The sequence below is a fragment of the Xyrauchen texanus genome, chromosome 46 (assembly GCF_025860055.1).
Source record: "Xyrauchen texanus isolate HMW12.3.18 chromosome 46, RBS_HiC_50CHRs, whole genome shotgun sequence".
In the NCBI taxonomy this organism is placed as follows: domain Eukaryota; kingdom Metazoa; phylum Chordata; class Actinopteri; order Cypriniformes; family Catostomidae; genus Xyrauchen; species Xyrauchen texanus.
In genome coordinates this window covers 4932857-4955546 of record NC_068321.1, presented here as the reverse complement: position 1 = coordinate 4955546, position 22690 = coordinate 4932857, and the positions used below count along the sequence as shown (strand labels likewise).

General features: G+C 42.5%; 1 protein-coding gene across 4 annotated transcripts in view; it reads left to right on the top strand.

The window, feature by feature from the left end:
• The window catches only part of si:dkey-234i14.2 (RNA-binding Raly-like protein), a 51256-nt gene extending 36939 nt beyond the window's left edge, over positions 1-14317 (top strand). Inside the window, exons 6-9 of one of the 4 annotated variants that reach the window (XM_052119798.1) lie at positions 2298-2411; positions 2520-2659; positions 8294-8340; positions 13984-14317. In XM_052119798.1, the coding sequence (XP_051975758.1) occupies positions 2298-2411; positions 2520-2659; positions 8294-8326 (287 nt within the window). In that variant the 3' untranslated portion in view covers positions 8327-8340; positions 13984-14317. The remainder of the gene's footprint in view (positions 1-2297; positions 2412-2519; positions 2660-8293; positions 8341-13983) is intronic. The other 3 variants (XM_052119799.1, XM_052119800.1, XM_052119797.1) reach the window with 3 other exon arrangements.
• The last annotated feature ends 8373 nt before the right edge of the window (positions 14318-22690 follow it).

The window sequence follows — 22690 nt, the reverse complement described above, 5'->3', positions numbered from 1 at the left end:
GAATTGCAGAAAATCCCCAAATCCAGGTGTGCATAGCTTGTCGCATCATACCCAAAAAGACTTGAGGCTGTAATCGCTGCCAAAGGTGCTTCAACTAAGTACTGAGTTAAGAGTCTGAATACTTACGTCAATGTGATAATTCAGTTTTTTCTTTTTAATACATTTTAAAAGTTATTAAAAAAACTTTATTTTTTGCTTTGTCATTATGGGGTACGGAGTGTAGATTGATGTGAAAAAATAATTTAAAGCATTTTAGCATAAGGCTGCAACATAACAAAATGTGAAATGGTCTGAATACTTTCTGAATGCACTGTATATGTATATATATATATTTATTGGGCATTCCAAATTGGGGAGAAAAGGGGAAAAATGTTCTGTGTGGTCTGATGTTCCACACCATCCTATGACATCATCATAGGATTATCGTATTGCATATCACACATCGCATTATCCAACAACTTCACATATCGCACTTTTCCTCAATATCGTGCATCCCTACTTGACAAACTGGAGTCACTTTTTAATAACAATATGGCAAATAAACTGTGTTGGGTAAGTTACTCGTAAAAGTAATCCACTACAAATGTTCTAAAATGGTCATTAGATTCCTTTACTGATTGCTTTATTGAAAATGCAATCTCATTACTAATAACTTTAAAAGCATTGAAATTACTTTTTAAAATGCTTTTCACAGAAAAGTTTCAGTATTTCTGTTTAACCAATTCAAAATAATATCTATATTTCCTCTGTTCATTGTTCAAGTCATACACTACGCATCACTCATTTTTCAGTTACTCGTTAGGGGGCACATGCCATTTAGTTGTCACAGAAAAACAATCATATAAACATAATTCATGTTTTAAATGTATTTCAAATTAATAACATTATTAATATAAGTTTTATATTGTAATTAATTTAATTGAAAGTAGGGCTTGGTTTTGAAACAGATTACTCTATTCAATTCACAAGCTTTCGATTAGATTTCAATTCGATATCAATTCAATTTGGTATATTTCTTATAATGTCCCTTTTGCTTACATTTGAAAGAAATAATCTCCCATGTTGTTAATTATGCACGGGACCTTCTAACTAGGTACATTACGAAAATATTAATTTTACTTATGATATTTTGTTAATTTTTCATCCTTTTGGTAACATTTTGGCTTTTTAAAAATTAACAAATCAGGGGCCTGGGTAGCTCAGCGAGAATTGACGCTGACTACCACACCTGGAGTCACGAGTTCGTATCCAGGGCATGCTGAGTGACTCCAGCCAGGTCTCCTAAGAAACCAAATTGGCCCAGTTGCTAGGGAGGGTAGAGTCACATGGGGTAACCTCCTCGTGGTCACGATTAGTGGTTATCGCTCTCAATGGGGCATGTGGTAAGTTATAGCATGAGCCTCCACATGCTGCGAGTGTCCACAGTGTCATGCACAACGAGCCACGTGATAAGATGCGCAGATTGACGGCCTCAGAATGTAGAGTAACCACGCCACCATGAGGACCAACTAAGTAGTGGGAATTGGGCATTCCAAATATAAAATATACATGTATTCAATCAATAAATAAGTTATTATATTTAATATATCATTATTTGTTACATGTTTATTGTTTAATTGCATAACATTTTACTGTTTGCTATTAGTCTTTTTTTGGAAGCACACACATTACACAGAACAACTTTTACTCTCATCAAGCAGTGAAAGGATCTGCTGAATACTTCACCACTATACAAAACAATTAATAGGGAGTGAAATTTGCTAAACATTTACCAGCCAGTTGCCAGATATATAAATTTTAGTTGCATAGGGTGAAATGTGGTTGCTAATGAGAGTGATTTGTTCTAACTGTAGTGAAGGGTAGAGCCTGGAAATTTAAGAATCAATATGAAGATCGTTCAATTGAAAATCGCAATGTAACGGAAAATCGACATTTTTACCCACCCCTAATTGAAAGTCAGTAACTGTACTCTGATAACAATAATTTTAAATGTAATGCATTACACTACTTTTTAAAAATAAAAAGTAATTATCTTTCCATTACTAATTACTTAGTTATCAGATTACACCCAACAACTGAAAATAAATCATGTGATGACTTTGGAGTGTTTGGGAAACCTGTTTGGAAAAGGCAAGAAGTGCATTTGTAGTTATTTTAAAAAGAATTCATAAACTCGATAAGACTATCATGTTACCTATCCCTTTTGCCTTTTCAAAAGAGCACCAGATGCCACTGGTTTATGAAGAACATAAAAATGATTGTTCAATAACTGTGGTCTACTCTTTCTCTCTCTGCAGTAAGATTGGAGGAGCTGCTGTGTATAAAGAAAGAACTGACAGTGATTAAATCACAGATAGATGAACTACTGGACAGTCTAGAGCAGATGAACCCACAAAGCCAAGAGCTGTCAGGTACAGCACTCAAACTATCTTCATACATAATCATACTGTAACACAGAGCTTTCTGTCCTTTATCTCACGTCATATGCCATTTAACCGCATGTATTTCTTGTAAATCAGAAGGCTGTGTGGGGTACTCTCCGCTCCATGGCTCTGTGAGCAGTGTGGACGGGTCGTCCTGCAGCGCTCCTCTCCTGAGTACAGACAGAAAGACGCACAGTCCACCGACATCAGAGAGCAGTGATGAAGACAGGCATCATGTAAATACACACACACACACACACACACAATGGCTGATGCTCTCTTACTCAACAACTGAGCAATAATTTAATTAATCAAGTGATCATGAGCTGGGATTAAATCAATTATATGTATAAATCAAATCAGCTCTTTTACAAATTTACTCTAGAAATCCATCCATCCATCCATCCATCCATCTTCAACCGCTTATCCGAAGTCGGGTCGCGGGGGCAGCTGCTCCAGCAGGGGGCCCCAAACTTCCCTATCCCGAGCCACATTAACCAGCTCTGACTGGGCGACCCCGAGGCGTTCCCAGGCCAGTGTGGAGATGTAATCTCTCCACCTAGTCCTGGGTCTTCCCCGAGGCCTCCTCCCAGCTGGACGTGCCTGAAACACCTCCCTAGGGAGGCGGCCAGGGGCATCCTTACCAGATGCCCAAACCACCTCAACTGACTCCTTTCAACGCAAAGGAGCAGCGGCTCTACTCCGAGCTCCTCACGGATGACTGAGCTCCTCACCCTATCTCTAAGGGAGAAGCCCGCCACCCTTCTGAGGAAGCCCATTTCGGCCGCTTGTACTCGCGACCTAGTTCTTTCGGTCATGACCCAACCTTCATGACCATAGGTGAGGGTAGGAACGAAAATTGACCGGTAGATCGAGAGCTTTGCCTTTCGGCTCAGCTCTCTTTTACGTGACAACGGTGCGATAGAGCGAGTGCAATACCGCCCCTGCTGCCCCGATTCTCCGGCCAACCTCCTGCTCCATTGTCCCCTCACTCGTGAACAAGACCCCGAGGTACTTGAACTCCTTCACTTGGGGCAAAACCTCATTCCCTACCTGGAGTACGCACTCCATCGGTTTCCTGCTGAGAACCATGGCCTCAGATTTAGAGGTGCTAATCCTCATCCCAGCTGCTTCACACTCGACTGCCAAGCGATCCAGTGAGAGCTGAAGGTCACGGACCGATGATGACATGAAGACAACATCATCTGCAAAAAGCAGCGATGAGATCCCCAGCCCACCGAACCGCACACCTTCCCCACCCCGACTACGCCTCGATATCCTGTCCATGAATATCACAAACAGGATTGGTGACAAAGCGCAGCCTTGGCGGAGACCAACCCCACATGGAATGAACTCGACTTTGTGCCGAGGACCCGGACACAGCCCTCGCTTTGGACGTACAGGGATTGGATCGCCCTAAGAAGGGACCCCCCACCCCGTACTCCAGCAGCACCTCCCACAGTCTCTCCCGGGGACCCGGTCATACGCCTTCTCCAGATCCACAAAACACATGTAGACCGGATGGGCATACTCCCAGGCCCCCTCCAGGATCCTTGCGAGAGTAAAGATCTGGTCCGTCGTTCCACGACCAGGACCGAAAACCGCATTGTTCCTCTTCAATCTGAGGTTCGACAATCGGCCGAACCCTCCTCTCCAGCACCTTGGAGTAAACTTTACCAGGGAGGCTGAGAAGTGTGATACCCCTGTAGTTGGCACACACTCTCTGATCCCCCTTTTGAAGAGGGGAACCACCACCCCGTTCTGCCACTCCTTAGGTACTGTCCCAGATTTCCACGCAATGTTGAAGAGGCGTGTCATCCATGACACCCCCTCCACATCCAGAGCTTTCAGCATTTCTGGTCGGATCTCATCAATTCCGGGGCTTTGCCACTGCGGAGTTGTTTGACTACCTCAGTGACCTCCCCCAGGGAAATAGAATCTGATCCCCCATCATCCTCCGGCTCTGCCTCTACCATAGAGGGCGTGTTGGGATTTAGGAGTTCTTCAAAGTGTTCCTTCCACCGCCCAATAACCTCCTCGGTTGAGGTCAACAGCGTCCCATCTTTGCTGTATACAGCTTGAATGGTTCCCCGTTTCCCCTCCTAAGGTGGCGGACGGTTTTCCAGAAGCACTTTGGTGCGGACCGAAAGTCCTTCTCCATGGCTTCTCCGAACTTTTCCCACACCCACTGCTTTGCCTCCCTCACGGCCGAGGCCGCAGCACTTCGGGCCCTTCGGTACCTTGCAACTGCCTCCGGAGACCTCCGGGACAACAAATCCCGGAAGGCCTCTTTCTTCAGTCGGACGGCTTCCCTGACCACCAGTGTCCACCACGGTGTTCGAGGGTTACCACCCCTTGCGGCACCTAAAACCTTGAGGCCGCAGCTCTCCACCGCGGCTTCGGCAATGGAAGCTTTGAACATTGCCCACTCCGGTTCAATGTCCCCAACCTCCGCAGGGATGCCTGAAAAGCTCCGCCGGAGGTGTGAGTTGAAGATCTCACGGACAGGGACCTCCTCCAAACGTTCCCAGTTCACCCGCACTACTCGCTTGGGCTTCCCAGGTCTGTCCAGAGTCTTTCCCCACCCCTGACCCAACTCACCACCAGATGGTGATCGGTTGACAGCTCTGCCCCTCTCTTTACCCGAGTGTCCAAAACATATGGCCTCAGATCCGACGACACGATTACAAAATCGATCATCGACCTTCGGCCTAGGGTGCTCTGGTACCACGTACACTTATGAGCATCCTTATGTTCGAACATGGTGTTTGTTATAGATAATCCATGACTAGCACAGAAATCTAATAACAAACATCCACTTGAGTTCAGATCAGGGAGGCCGTTCCTCCCAATCACGCCTTTCCAGGTGTCCCTGTCATTTCCCACGTGTGCGTTGAAGTCACCCAGCATCACTATGGAGTCCCCTACTGGGGCCCTATTCAGGACTCCATTCAGGGTCTCCAAGAAGGCCGAATACTCTGAACTGCTGTTCGGTGCATATGCACAGACAACAGTCAGAGTTTTCCCCCACAACCCGTAGGCGTAGGGAGGCGACCCTCTCATCCACCGGGGTAAACTCCAACGTAGTGGCGCTCAGCCGGGGACTCGTGAGTATCCCCACACCCGCCCGTCGCCTCACACCCTGGGAAACTCCAGAGAAGAATAGAGTCCATCCCCTATCCAGGAGTACGGATCCAGAGCCAAAACTGTGCGTCGATGTAAGCCCCACCAGATCCAACTGGTAACGCTCCACCTCCCTCACTAGTTCCGGCTCCTTCCCCCAGTGAGGTGACATTCCACGTCCCCAGAGCAAGCCTTTGCTGCCCGGGTCTGGTCCGTCGAGGCCCACGGCCTTCACTGCCGCCCATATGGCAGCGCACCCGACTCCTGCGGTTCCTCCAATGGGTGGTGGGCCCAAGGGATGTAGAGGGGGGTTCCACGTTGCTTCTTCGGGCTGTGCCCGGCCGGGCTCCGTGACAAACCCGGCCACCAGGCGCTCGCCAACGAGCCCTCCATCTGGGCCTGGCTCCAGACAGGGGCCCCGGGCTTCCTCCGGGCAGGGTAACTCCTCCTCTTGCCGTTTTTTCCATGAGTCATTTTTGAACCATTCTTAGTCTGGCCCCTCACCTGAGACCACTTTGCCTTGGGAGACCCTACCAGGAGCACATGGCTCCAGACAACACAACCCTCAGGATCATAAGGGCACACAAACCTCTCCACCACGATAAGGTGCTGGTTCCCGGAGAGGCTCTAGAAATGTCATAGTTAATAAAGGTATTGTTTGGAAAGGCAAGTTTTTGAAGAGCACATTTTGGTAACGAGCACATTTTGGTAACACTTTAAATTAAATTTCCCATTAATGGCTTATACTGTAAATTCATTATGAATTATTAATTTGCAGTTATAAACCCATGAGTAAAAAGGGTGACTTTCTTGCAATACTTGCCAAATAGTGAGCATTTTAACCTACATATTTTGAATGTTAAATAAATACCCATAGTATTTCATACATATGTCCTTTCATTCATGATATACAGGTATGTCACAATGCAGAAAAAATAGACTATTATAGTGAGATTAAAAGGAGGGATAATATCAGTTTGTGAGAGTTTTCTTGTGTTTACATTCACTACTCTAATATCTTGACTCACTTGAGTTGTCACCTTGTCACATTGATGTCTGAAAAGGGATTAATGGAAAGGAGGAGACGAGAACCGGCTTGACAATATAAATAATATTTTAATGAAGAACTGAAACAAAAAGTCAAACACACAAAGGTGTCGGCCAGCTGCCCGTAAATCTCTCTCTCTCTGTCCCACTGCAGTCTCCAGTTGGCCTTTATCCCTCTCTGAGGCTTGATTAGCCTGATTAGGGGCCTGATGTGCGGAATCACGACCCAGCCCCGCCCTCCGCCCTGCCACAATGTCAAAATAATTAATTTACCTAGTCCTAGTTACTGAAAGTCCTCTGCACAAACACATTTCAGGTCTCCATGCTCATTCACAGCATATATCATAAAATAAAGCCAGATGACCACTAAACAGTGGCAAATTCTCAGGGCCAGCAAAACCTTCTCTGCTGGTGTAAAAAGGTTCATTCTCATTGACCTTTTTGCGTATGTATTTTCAACTGCTTTTCACTCTTAATTAATCTTTAAATGTTATACACCTGCAGAAACAGCTGTATAAAACATTATAATCTCTTTTGATAATCATACACCTGAAGCACAAATGCTAGTGCTGCAGTATTGTTTATCAGTTGGGTTGCTAGGAGACATCTCTAATGAGAGTCAAACCCCTGCTAAGCTAACAGGAGTGTTGCAGTTCTGAATATCGATGAATGGAATGCATTTATGGTCGGAGATATCAAGTAGGAATATCCCACATCCAACTTGAATGGAACGCAGCATAACCGTGTACACTGACGAAACGAAATTTATTACAAGAAACATTTAAATCACAAATATTATTAGATCGATTTTTCCAGGTATTATAGACCTCCTTGATTTTTGAATGTCTGTTCGGGAGATGTTAATTTCACAAAACAGTCATGCTGTAGTTAAAATTAGGCTTGCTTGAGCATTAAGTGTCATTTCAAGTTCTGTCTTTTGTGCGTGGACGTGTTTTTAAATGTAAATTGGTATTATTAGTAGCTGCGACATAATATATGATGCCGAAAGACATCGGGTGTCTTATTCATTGTGAAACTGTGTTTTCTTAATGGCATGAATCAAACTGAAGGCCTAGACTTTAACTGCATGTCCCGCCACTGTCACTAGACCATACTGAACTTTATGTACATAGATTTCTAATGCTTTATAAGTGTCTACTTTACATTAAGGTACATTTTCATAGGTTACTAATGATAAATAAATAATGTTATTAGGCATTTATAAAATGTGAGCTAAAATGGCTCAATATTTGGTAATGGTTGCATGAAAGTCACCCTTTCATTCATGTTTTTAGGAATAAAATCAAAGAAAATGTATAAATAAAAGGACATCTATCAAAATAAAATAATGCAGTGCAATCAGTAACATAATGTGCAGTACAGTGTTTCAGTAAATACACATCTAGGTAAACCAATGTGTTTTCAGATATTACTGTAAAACTTGGCATTAGTAACCACTGTCATTCAAAAAATATGTTTTAAATGATACAGGAAGCTTCTTGCACATTGAAGGAAATTCCTTAATAATTTAGTATGAGTTTACAATTTAACTGCTGTAACAATGGATTTTTAGCATATGGTAACCATGCTACATTTCTGTATATTATATTATATTTTCTGTATATTATATTATATTTTTTTATTGATGTCAAACAGTTCTTTGTTTGACATCTACAAATGTTAATTTATGTGTTTTCTAGGTTAATGATGAATCAGATTTGTACTACATGTAAAGACTGATATTCAGGTAAGCAGGCAAATCTGGAACCAAAAGTAGGTCTATATGTTGTTTTTTTGTTTTTGTTGTTTTTTTTCAAATTATCTGGTGTTCTTTCTAACAGATTACAATTGCAGAGATCACGTTTCAAACTTCAGCTTTTGTTTGCTGACATTTTAATCACATAAACGGAACATGCACCCAGATCTGAGTGCGTTCAATATATCAGCTTGTGACCACACTGGGATACACCATGTGATTACACTTTTCCACCATGGGGCTAAACAGTTCTCATTGCGAAACCATGCCGTCCTGTGCTGATCTGGGCTAGTTGGCACGATTCCGATTTCTTTTTCCATCGTTGTGCTTGAATGTACATTACAAATATGTCAGTTTACGCTGGGCTGAGAGGTAAACATTGGAGCGAGTTCGCTATGGAGTATATTTCAGTTTTTAGGACTGCTTTTTCCCCTGGTTATTACTCTGCTAAAGGACAATCAGAACTATTGTAAATACGAGTTTCTCACTTAGAAGTTGCACATGAATGACTCCTCAATCGTAATTACGAAAATAATTTTGATACCCAAGTTTCCAAGTTAGAAGGAGATGTAAACTTTTCAACATGGCGGAGGAGACAAGTTTTTTAGTGATTGACAGGTTTTGTTTATTTTTTTAAATAAAACTAATTGTTAGCACTGGTTGTTTCTGTTTTATGTGTATCAGCAATTATTTGATACATGTTGCACACTTTTACACCATGAAATTAGCTTGTATTTGAACAAATTCCATTATCGTCATCAGGCTGACTGAGTAAATTTATTATGGTGTCAAAATAAAAGTTCCTCAAGAAATATATATTTGGGAAATCACATGATGCCACGAGAGGATCGGACGTGTGAACGGCGAGCTCTGCGCACTTTGCTACTTTTAATACTTTTAATGACATAAACCGGTGAGATTCCATACACTCTGTTCCATAACTATTCTAGGAGGACAATACAGTATGTCAAAGAATTCTAAATCCTCGGGCTCTGGAGATTTTAAAAGTCACGTGCTCAAGCTGATGCCCCTGAGCAGGCCGCAAGCCTGTGAGTCGATTTAGTCAAGGGGGTGTGGGAAATGTGGCGAGAGATGCTGAATATGTCGGCAATGCTGACGAAGGTCGTTGCTGACTTGGAGGCTCTTGCTGTGATACGTCGATCGATCACTGCCATGGAGGCAAAGTTGATGAGTTGTAGGGGATGTCGAGAAATGGATCGATTACCTCCATTACCTTGGCAAGGTAATTAAGGCCTTGCCTACAGGAGGATGATAAGAAAGGGATGTCGAGAAATGGATAGATTACCTGGAGTCATCGGAGAGGGAATTATCTGCTAATCCACTAGTGACCAAGGTGGATTTGGAGGGTGTCTGGGAGAAGTTGGAGGACATGGAGAACCGTAGCCGGTGGAATAACGTCCGTATCATCGGAATTCCTGAGGGAGCAGAGGGACAGGACATAGCAGGCCATAAGGCAGAGCTGAAGCGCCGAATGTCGCCGAATAGCCTCAGAGAATGACCCGATTGAAATACATATATAATACAATTTTGTTGCAGAAGGTGGTATTTTGGCTATTCAGGGCAAGACAGTCATACTTTGAGTCGGGTGACAAAGCAGGGAAACGTCTGGCTAGATATATAAAAAGGAAGAGTCTTTTTGTACCATTACCTCAGTGAAATCTGCTGGTGGTGAAATATTTACCTCATACCCCATTTATATTAATAATGCTTTTAAAGAATTCTATCTTGATATCTATAGTTCCACGTCCTCTTCTACTGATGAGGATATTAGAAACTTTGTGGAACCATTAGAACTTCCTAAACTGACGACTGAGCAAAAAAATTATTTTGATTATTAGATAACCTTGGAGGAGCTTGGCAAGGTAATTAAGGCCTTGCCTACAGGAGGATGATAAGAAAGGAGGATGATTTTCCAGCGGTGGTGGCAAGTGGTGTGGCGCATAAGCTATTGCTTTACACAGATGATATTTTATTATTTGTCTCCAACCCTACTAGATATATGCCTTGCCTAAGTTCTCAGGATACAGAGTGAAATTATCTAAATTATCTTTGGCTCTGACAGCATACTGCCCGATGACGGCTTTTCAGCCGGACGCCTTCCAGTGGCCCAAACAGGGTAATAAGTATTTGGGAATTTTATTCTCAGCAAATTTGTGTGATTTAGTTAGAGTTCATTTTGACCCTTTAATAAAAAGCTTTTCGAGCAATATGGGTAGATGGGCTTCATTACATTTATCTATGACTGGGAAGGTTGATGTTATTAAAATGAATTGTATTCCAGAATTCAACTACCTGCTACAATCTCTCCCTATAGATGTCCCCCTCTCTTATTTCAAGTGACTTGATAGCATAGGGAAGTCCTTCATTTGGAATGGCAAATGTCCCAGATTACATTTCAGTAAATTACTTAGGCCGATTGACAATGGTGGGGTAGGCCTACACAAGATTTTGTTTTATTATTATGCATTCAGTCTCAGATATATGGCTCATTGGTCGCTTTTGTTTTGAACAGGAAGTTCTTGCCCCTATTTCACCATTGCAAAGCCTTTCCATCAAGTGAAGTTACACCCCATTATCTCGTATTTGCACTCGGTATGGACAAAAGTGACCAGAATGTTTAATTCAGACATTTATTTAAATGTAGCCTCAAGCTTATGGTTGAACACAAAATTATGTAATTATGTAAATTTCTGCTGGACAGAGTAGATGGTGAGGGTGGTTAATACGCTCGATGACCTATATGAGAGTTGAGTGTTGAGATCCTTTGAAAATATGGTTCAACATTTTTGGATTCCCAGGTCTCAATTCTTTAGGTATTTGAGAGTGGTGATTACCTTTTTTGGAAAAGGTCATGAGGCATCAGTGTATTACTACCTGTTAATTCAGAGTCTGGGGCATGGAGCTTCAGTTCTCTGAAGAGATTATGGGAGAAAGATTTAAACTTGGTATTGGAGGAGGGAGTGTGGGCTAGGATTCTAAAAACCTGACTGAAAGAGTTTATATCTAGGGATGCAAGGGTGTGCCTTATGTAATTTAAGATTTACATTGTTTCAATTGGACCCTCTCTAGATTGTATAGGCTTGGTCTTAAAGACACACCCACCTGCTGGTGATGCCAATCAGAAGATGTTGACACAACCCATGTTTTTTTGGTGGTGTGTTAAGATCCAAGAATTTTGATTGAGGGTTCAGAGTTTTTCTTGTGACATAATGGGCACTCAAATATTTTTTTTTCCCAGACTCTGTATTTTAGGCAATGGGGCATTCATTAATATAGGGAATAAATACATAAAGAATTGGGTTATTCTGGCCAGTGTTATGAACGGCAGGCAGACAGGTTATTCTTAGGAAATGGAAGTCGGCTGGAGTGCCCTCATTTTGGGATCTGTAGTTTTAAATGTATGTGTGCAATTTAATTGTTTTTTGAAAGTGTACTTTATGTTATGTTTTGAAATATTTATGACCACTGGGGTGCATGTTTGTGTCAGATGGGGGTGGGGGGGTGTTCGGGGAGAAGGGTTTAAATTTATATAATTTGATTCCGCATCTTTGTCAAATCATAAATGTTTATTTAATTTGTTGAATGGAATCAATACAAATTGTTAATAATAAAGAACTATGTATGTGAACCTGGCGTCGTCCATGTTTCCTGTTCTTTCCAACAACAAAGCACTTGAACGTGACATACTTATAATTACCACTTCATAAGTGGGAAGTACGTAGGATAAATCTTATAGCACATGAAGAAAGCATAAAACCATGCAACTAGCATGGTTAAGCATGGTTAGCTAACCGTGTCTAGAAATCCGTGCCAAGAATGGTTTGTAATCGTGCCATGGTGAACTGTGCTCAAGTGTAAATAGTACTGGAGCTGTTCATCACCGTTCTCAGAACCGTTCGGCCTAATGGTGGAAAAGAGACTGGATGTGTGCTCTAGCGGCGGACTGATATTTGTTATTTAATGGCTGAAGACAATGATTATCTACAGTGGCCAATATATTATAAATAATTACATTTATTGATGAGAATTAACAAACACAGATGAGCCTAAACATTATGACCACTCACAGGTGAAGCGAATAACGTTGATCATCGCCTAACAAGGCCACATGTCAAGGTCTGGGTAGATTAGATGGTAAGCAAAAAATCAGTTCTGGTAGTCAACGTGTTGAATGCAGGAGAAATGGGCAGGAGTAAAGACCTTAGCGACTTTTACAAGGGCCAAATTGTAATTGAATGGGTCAGAGCATCTTTGTAAGGGCAAGGCTTGTGGGGTGCACCCGGTCAGCAGTGGTGAGTACCTACCGACAGTGGTCCGAGGAGGGACAAACCACAAAAAGGCAACAGGGTGTTGGTCGCCCAAGGCTCTTCGATGCACAAGGGCAATGAAGGCTATCCCTTCTGGTCCGAACCAACAGAAGGTCTACTGTGCCACAAGTCACAGAAAATTTCAGTGATGGCTACGGGAGGAATGTGTCACAACACACAGTGCATCACATCCTGCTGCGTATGGGGCTGCGTAGCTGCAGACCAGTCAGAGTGCCCATGATGTCCCCTGTCCACCATCGAAAGCACCTACAATGGGCATGTAAGCATTGTAACTGGACCTTGGATCAGTGGAAGAAGGTCATCTGGTCTGTTGATTCCTGTTTTCTTTTACATCACTTGGACAGACATTTACATGTGCGCCAATTACCTATGGAAGTGATGGCACCAGGATGCACTGTGGGAAGACGACAAGCCAGTGGAGGGAGTGTGATGCTCTGGGCAATGTTCTGCTGGGAAACCCTGTGTCTGACCGTTCATGTGGAAGTCAATTTTACATGTACCACCAACCTTAACATTGTTTTAGACCAGGAACACCCCTTCATGGCAATGGTATTCCCTGATGGCAGTGGCCTCTTTCTCAATCCTATTGAGCATCTGTGGGATGTGCTGGACCAACAAGTCCGATCCATGGTGGCCCCACCTCACAACTTACAGGACTTGACAGATCTGCTGCAAATGTCTTGGTGCCAGATACCACAGGACATCTTCAGGGGTCTTGTAGAGTCCATGCCTTGGCGGGACAGTACTGTTTTGGTGGCATGCCGAGAACCTACTCCATATTCAGCCTGTGGTCATAATGTTTTGGCTCATCAGTGTACATACAAAAGCTGAAATTAAATGAATATTCATTTTAACAAGTATTTATTAAAATTGACTGAAATATATTTGTAAACAGATTTTTTTTATATAATGAATAAACAAGTATTAATAAATATTACAATTTGTATTTTGTTGACAGTATGGAGGGCCAAATTACTCAAAATTAAATCATTAAATAAACATTAAAATAAATCATTAAATACATGTATCCTGAAACACTATAAAATTTCTTGTTAGTGTATTGTTTACTCCAATTTAACATTTAGCATAATTTTAGGCTGAATTGTCATTTAAGTATTAGCTTTTAACCCGTGTAGAAAATGTAAGAAAATATTGTCCAAAATAAAAGCCTGGTCCACAAGTCTTTCAAAGTATACTTTTTTGACTGCGAGCATATAGGAATGTGTTTGACACATTTACACTATGACTGCTTTGTGATACTCTTTTATTTATGTATTTTTTCCAGATTTGGGGGACTATTAGTAATCGACCAACCAGGCATGGTTAATGTCCAATGCGAATTTTCTCAAAATGACCAATGATCAGGATTACATCTGAAAAAGCATGTCTGTTTTTATGTAAAAAAAATATGTAGAAACTTTTCTTTGATGTTACTTTTGAAATGGTCAAATAGTTTTTCACTGCATGTTTTTGACCCTATTTCTGACAAAAAAATGTTTTTGTTTTTTTTAGAATATAGTTCTGTGACGATATTCTGGAATGCTGCATTCATTTGGATGTATCGCTTTGTTGCATTTCAATTCTAAATAAAAATACTGAAACAATAACTGTCAACTGTGCTGTGCTGTGCTGTGCTGTATTACAACTCTGAATATCAATAAACAAAAGTGTTAAGTAATTTAAGATAATTTATTTCAGTTTTTGGCATATGATATACCAGCATCTACACCATGATATGAATGATTAAAGCTGGTGTTGATGTGATGGTAGACTGTGTAATGTTTATGTTGACTGGAGTTCACTTCGAAGTTGTGTCGAAGAAGCGACACTAGGGGTCTTTCTTGAGAGCCTTTTGCATCTCTGATCTATGAGAAAAGGCCAATGAGAAATTGGCATACAGAATTTGCATGTCCCGCCTCCGGACATACGGGTATAAAGGGAGGGAAATGCATCTGTTTCATTCAGAAATTTTCTCCGGAGCCGACCGGTTGTGTATGCAGCGAGCTGCGAGTCACACACTGTTCCTCCCATCTCTGAGCGATTGCTGTTGAATCTACGGTGCATATCAAGGCTTTCTCCTTCTCTGCACGGCAGTGCAGCTTTTCCCCTGGGTGCTTCGAAAGCGCAGTTAAAAGTGTTATTTCTCTAAAAGAGTTATTATCTCTAAAAGAGCATATACACAGCTGGCGTTGAATGTCCTTTTCAGGACACGTCTTTATAAAGATGCCCTTCCGCCCCTGTGTAGTTCCTGGATGTGGTAGAGTTCTCTCCGCTCCTGACGGCCACAGGCGCTATCTCGCTTGTCTGGGCAGCGATCACACCGAGGCAGCGTTGGTGGTGGCTCATGTTCTCGTTGCGAGAACATGACCATGGCAATGTTGTGGTCGCGGCTTTCCTTCCTTAGAAGGAACGCCACTCCAGCCGCCCAGTGTCGCTCCTTCTTCCCAAGGGATTGAGGACGACCCAGCTGGCGATGGAGACGATTTGGGGATGGCGGCGGACGCGGTTATGCCAGGTACGTCCCCTCGAACCACCCGCCCCCCGACACGCTCGTTGACTTCCGTCCGGGCTCGAGGTAACAGCGGCTCGCCTCACGGCCAGCCTGCCTATCCTCTTGAGCCCCCCGAGCCGGATGAGCTCGCCGCTGCATCGGAGAGTGGTCCGCATCTGACACGGATGACTCGACTTGGCTGCCGCCTTCAGGCCAGCACGCCCAGTCTGAGGCTGACACCCAGATGTCTGACATGCTTGCCCGGGCCGCCGTTAGCGTGGGGCTGGACAGGAACCCTCTGTCCTCCCCACAGCCTTCGCGGCTGGATGATTGGTTCCTCGGGTCTGCGCGCCGCTCACAGCCGCTCGGGTACCTTTCTTCCCGGAAGTGCATGATGAACTGACAAGTTCATGGAGAACACCCTTCTCCACCCGTCACCATGCCTCTCGCTCATCCGCTCTCACTACCCTCTACGGCGGAGGGGCCCACAGGTACATGGCGGTCCGCTAGGTGGACAGAAACTTTGCGATCCACCTGTGCTTGCACAGGTGCTGAGCAAGGTCAGGGAGGATGGGGAACAAGTAATTCTAGTGGCTTCCTATTGGCCCACTCGGACTTGGTTCTCGGATCTCGTACTCCTCGCGAAAGCCACTCCCTGGCATATCCCCCTGAGGAAGGACCTTCTTTCTCAGGGATGGGGCACACTCTGGCATCCGCACCCAGACCTCTGGAACCTCCACATCTGGCCCCTGGATGGGATGCGGAAGATCTAGCTGATCTACCAACTGCTGTCGTATACACGATCAACCAAGCCAGAGCCCCTTCTACCAGGCACCTTTACGCCCTGAAGAGGCGCTTGTTCGCAAATTGGTGTTCTTGGTGATCCTAAGACTGCGACCGGGCTACGTGCCCAAGGTTCCCGCCACTCCCTTCAGGGACCAGGTAGTGAACTTGCAAACGCTGCCCCGGGAGGAGGCAGGCCCAGCCCCTTCGTTGCTGTGTCCGGTACGTACTATTTCTACTTGGACCGCACGCAGAGCATTAGACGTTCTGAGCAGCTCTTTGTCTGCTTTAGTGGACAGCGGAAAGGGAACGCTGTCTCCAAACAGAGGCATTCCCACTGGGTAGTGGACGCCATTATGTTAGCCTACCGCACCCAAGCCGTGCCCCCCCCTGCGGGTCCGAGCACACTCAACAAGAAGTGTTGCATCCTCATGGGCACTGGCCAGGGGCACCTCCCTAGCAGACATATGCAGAGCAGCGGGTTGGGCAGCACCCAATACCTTTGCAAGATTTTACAATCTCAGGGTTGAGTTGGTTTCCCCCTGTGCGTATTTTCCATGGTTCGGTCCCCTTGCAAGCGGACGTGTGTCTCCCTTGGGCAGTCCTCATGGACCCCTGGTCGCCATGTTTGTAGCAACTCCTCCCTCCCAATGAGGTAGGATCTACCGCCACGCCATTTTCCACATGTGACCTAAAAGCCCATGTGATGTATTTCACCACACTTTACCTTCCCCAGTCGGGGCAGGTGTGGTCTCCGCAGGGTCTTTTCCCCCTGAAATAATAGGAAAACTGGGAAAGATTGCCTTCCCTGAGTGTGTATGATAGTGTTAAGATGGCCCCAGCCGCTTTAACTCTATGCAAGAAACATAGAGAGAGAAAAGGCGTGGCTGGCGCGGCCTGCTCCCATGCTTGGCACGTCGCCTTGTTCCCCCCTGTCAGGGGTAAAGAACCAGAAGGCTTTGGCGATTTTATGGGGCATTGGGGAAGGGTAGGTGCAGCCTGGCACAGTTTGGCGCTTTGGCACGTAAAATACCTGCCCGCTCCTGTGTCAGCAGTACGCGTACATGGCTCAGCGCATGGCGTGATTTAAATTGGACCCCTAGTGTCGCTTCTTCGACACAACGTCGAAGTGAGCGACAGACGGGGAACGTCTAGGTTACAGATGTAACCTCCAGGGAACGAGACGTTGTGTCCTCCCAGCCACGTCGCTGAACCGAGCCACTGTTGCGGCCGAACCTCATTGTCGGCTCCTCAGAAAAATCCTGAATGAAACAGATGCATTTCCCTCCCTTTATACCCGTATGTCTGGGGGCGGAACATGCAAATTCTGTCAGCCAATTTCTCATTGGCCTTTTCTCATAGACCAGAGATGCAAAAGGCTCTCAAGAGATGCCACCACTGGTTTGTTTTAGTTGATTAACTCACTGAAACACTAATCAAACTGTGACGAAGTCCAGATTATACTCTAGAAGACACTATCTTCTAAACAGGTAAGATCTTTCTACTGCTACATATCAATGTTCAAATTCAGTTTATTAATATTATAGTAAGAAAAGGTGGGTGTGCATCATCTAACAAAAATAACAAGATCTGTCAATGTGCCTCATGTTTTCAATCTCTATTAATTGTGTTTAAATTTAAAGTTGTCAGTAGTCTAGCACCATATACAGTATTATAATGTTGCTTTTAATGAGTTTGAATTAATTCTTATTAAATTAAGCTACTCTGACTTTTATAAATCAAATAGATAAAATGTATTTTGTTGTACACCTATTGAAAATATGAATCTGTATGTTGTGTGTGTGTGTGTGTGTGTGTGTGTGTGTGTGTGAAGTGAACAGCTATGAGTGCCTCTTACTACTCATGTGTTGAATACAGGGGACGGGGTCCCAGCGGTCACATGACCCCCACATGACACTTTGGAACCTCGTAACTGTCGGGTGGGTACAACATTAAATGTTTGATACAGCCATTACTCTGGGATATGTGTAGATAAGTGTAATATTCCCACATATGAGAGCATTGTTTAATGGACAATGAATTAACTCATGAAATGGGGATTTTTTTGCATTCTGTGTTCGCTTTTAACTTTCAGTCTAATGTTCAAATCAAACTTACCATCATTGAACTATAACCTTTGATAACCATTTATGTGTCTTTATGAAGGATCTTTAATTACTGTAGGCCTATACACCATAAGGGGTATGTTTTCCCCAAAATAACCCTCATATCCTTCCAAACCCGCACAACTTTCTTCATGGAAGCTGCTCTTTATTCTGAAATCTTGAAATTAATGGATAGTTATGACTCTAAATTGTGATTGGATGAGCCAATTCTGATTGGATTCACAGTAGAGTTTAATGAACTATACTATTTGGCAGAGTTGTTTATTCTGATAATCTGAATATAAAAATATTTTTGCCTAAGAACACCCCTTACCTTGTTGTAAAATCACTATAATGCACGGTGTCACAACATTTATTGCTTTATTATAGGCCACATGTCATCGGGTGTTTCTCAATGTGTTTTCCTATGTGTTCTTACGTTCTTGTGAACTCATTTGACGTCATCATCCACTGCCGGCATTCAATTCCAGCACTCAAAAATGCAAGTATCGAGAATGCATAAAATTACCTGGATATGTTCTTGATCAGGCTGAATGCATCAGATGGTGACTTGTGCGAAGTCCCAGAAGTCATAGCGGCTCTACGATGGCAGTCAAAGGGCATTTATCATTGTGTTTTTCCCTCAAGATTTTCCAGCTGTAAGCTCGCAAAAACTTGAGTCGTCATACTCCGTCAACATTTGTTGTTTTGTTGGGCATTAATTAATTAAAGAAATAAACACATTGAGGAAACAGATGTTAACAGACTTTATTCTTTCAGTGTTTCACAACTCCTGCTCACTGCTATGATGATGATAATAATGCTGTCACTGGTGTGTGATAATGCCAGTATTACTCTCACTAGCTATAAATGTGCTGGGATGGGTAGCTGCACAACAGGAAGATTGTAGCACATCTCAAAGCTTGCATGTGCTGTGGCTGAGACTCAGGTGGTAGAGCGGGTCGGCAGCCAATTGCAGGGTTGGCGGTTCAATTCCTGGCCCACATGACTCCATATGCCGAACTGTCCTTGGGCAAGACACTGAACCCCAAGTTGCTCCCAATGGCAGGCTAGCACCTTGCATGGCAGCTCTGCCGCATTGGTGTATGAGTGTGTGTGAATGGGTGATTGGGACACAGTGTAAAGTGCTTTGGTAACCTCTAAGGTTAAAAAAAGCGCTATATAAGTGCAGACCATTTACCATTTTACCATTTACCATTTGCAATAGATGTGTTCTACATTCTCTTGTACTTTCTAGGTAGCTGGGCAAGTCTGGTCTTTCTAAGATGGCAAGTCTGTTCTCTGCATTCTAACCATTGAGAAACACCCAATGTGTTTAGAACACAGGTCTCTGGAATACTAAATTCTGATTGGTCAATGGCGTCATCTAGAGGTATGATATTTTTGAGTAACAACCGCAAATCTGGGGACTAAAACATATCAGACCGTTCGTTTGGGTGTTGCGAGTCATCTTTCCTTCTTTTCGTTTATTTCTACAAGCAAATAAAATCCTTCCCTCATAGCACAAAATCTTCCAGTACAGATAGCACATGTACATCTTTGAGTTTTAAATAGTTTAATCTGGAAAGTATCACATTCTAAATGACATCTGCTTTACATCTTAAAAAGATCAGTTTTATATACATTCTAAATCGTAAATGCAGGTGCGTAGCAACACATTTTGGGCCCTGGCACAGAACTATTTTAGGGCCCCCTGACAAATTTTTGTTTGTGGTAGGGACAATATCCAGTCTAAACATTTTAAATGGATATTTAACAGTGCTAATTAACAACTTTTTATTTTCAAAAGCGAATATTTTTGGAATCAAGCAAAATATTCTTAAAAAAATGCTACTAACAAAATAAATGATACATGTATAAATGTATATTTATACAAATGTTTTCTTGTTGGCAAAGTCACCATAACATTTCTGAAATGAGAAGACTGCCAGGTTGTTCGGCCTATCCTGAGACATTTCTGCTCTCAGGTAGTTTTAGAAAGTCTTAATTTCTAACTGATATTAACACAGGGTCCAAAATTAACTTAAAATTAGTTCTTGGTATTGTTACAGATTTCCAGATTCGATTCTGATTTTATATATTTGGTTACAATGTCTATTTAACTTCTATATAAAATAAATAATTTCTCTGATCATGCTGTTAATTATGAAAGGACCTTCTAATCTTCTAGGCAACCCTTCTAGGTACAATTTGAAAATATTACTTTTACAAATTATATTTTGTAATTTTTTCATAATATTGTTTGCATTTTAGCTCTTGAAAAATCTTCAAATGCATTATATTCCATCAATAAATGTCTTGAACCTGCATTTATTATTTTACAAATATATTTGTTACATAAACTGTTCCATTTACAGTTATTTACATTGATACTCAGAACACATTCTAAATCTGTACTGTCTCTTTAAATAGACAACGGCATCTGAGCACAACGACAGATGACTTTGTTCTTCACATATATTTTTGATGTCTTATTGAGAGAAAAAATTCACATGAATCTCATGTAGTTCTGGAAAGAAATAACAGAAATACTCAACAGCATCATAGATAAACATCTGATGGTAAATATTGCACTGAAGTAAAATATGTTTATACAGTAATTGCGTGAGTAGCAACAGTTGACAGTTTGATTTGAACTGTGCATGTCATTTTATTAAGAAGCATCTGATTGTTGAAGAGCATGTAATGACACAGTCACTCTTTCTCCGCTCCTTTTTCTTTTGAATGTCTGATTTTGGATTAATTTCTGTTGGTACATTAACTAAGCAAATTACATAATGATGTGTACTCAGTTTGGACCGTGCACTGCTGATGAACCAGACCACTTTCACTTTTGTTGAGGGGGTGGGGGTTGCTAACATGAGAGGAGATGAGGCAGATTATAGAGGAACTCCCCATTTTTACTGGTGGAAAACAGAGCTTTGCTACATTTTATTCCGACAAATAGCATATTATTACTATATATATAACAAATGGTAATATAATGTAATATCAGTGAAGAATTTCTGTGGGCCCCCCTACAGTGAAGGCCCCTGTTACTCAAGTCCACCAATACCTGCAGACCGACACCCATGCATACACTACTTAAAGACATGTGCTGAATGTTTTATTGACATCCGAGACATACTTATTGACATACGAATTATAGACATTATAGACATTCCATGCAGTTGAGCAAACCTTGTAAAAAATGCATCTTCCAGATGAAACACTCTTAAACAGACATCTTGGAGATATACAGTATGTGTGCTATATGGGATATCATTGTTTCGTGTAGTCTAGTAATAAGTTGGACAATGTGCAGTCATTTGCTAAATAAACACCATCTGAACTTCGACACAAACCGGAGGTGGATTTCAGCTGTTCAGTGATTTCTTCTCACATAATAACAGAATTTCAACGCAAATCAATATTTCATGTCCATTTACTTAACTTAATGGTGTGTCATTGATCATTTCAGAACCACAGACGCAGATGGACGCTGTCCAGGACTAATAACCAGTGATGCCTTCACTCCAGGAATGTATAAGATGTGTTTAGAGACTGGCCAGTACTGGGAGAGTTTGGGACAGGCCAGTTTTTACCCATATGTTGAGGTTTGTAATTAAGACTCATGTATTGATGGAAAAGACTATATAGGGATGCAATCTAAATTTGATTAAATACATCATTACAGAATTACTGCTATGCACATAGAGATGACACTAAACTTCCATCTGCCATTGCTCCTCAGCAGATACTCATGCATCACCTACAGGGGGAGCTAGTGAGCAGCTCTTCACTCAAGCAATCCTACTACCGTACTCACCTTTTATGGTGTTTTCACATACAATGCGAAGCGAACGTTTCGCGAGACCCGATTACATACAAAGTCAATGCAAAGATGCGAATAGATGTGAATAGACACAAATTCGAATGACACAAGTGGAAATCGCTTCATTCGCGTAAAAATTAGCTTGACGCGTTGTTGCGAAAGCCTTTCAGCATTAAGACTGACGTAGTAGCAGAAGAAATCTGGAAAAATGGATGAAACATTTTTTGTAGTGGTGTGTGGGCACCCGGAATTGTATGACACAACGTCATACATGTACAGAGACCGGACGAAAAAAAGACATCGCTTGGAGGAAAGTGAGCGAGGAAGTTGGACTACCTGGTAAGTTCTGAAAATATGCGCGTCTACTTGATTCCAGCTATTGGTTGTACTTTACTACGAACCAAGTCGTAATAGCCCCTCCGCCTGTCCATAGAAGCCCCTCCTCTTGAGAAGGGGGAATACTTTAAACAAAAATTTATAATTCAGCGGTCAAACTTGCGCGAGCAATGCGAGGAAATTTAAATTTTCTTTGCCTTGTATGTGAACTCACCATTATGGTAATGCAGATTTTTATACTCGAATGAAGCGATTTCACGTGTTCGAGTCGAATTCGCATCTTTGCATTTACTTTGTATGTAATCGTGCCACGCGAAACGCTCGCTTTGCATTGTAGTGAATGCACCATTAGAGTTCCTTGATACTCACTTTACCATACCGCATACTGTGCAAAATATACTGCACACAATGACTACTATTTTAAATAGTATGTGAACATTTC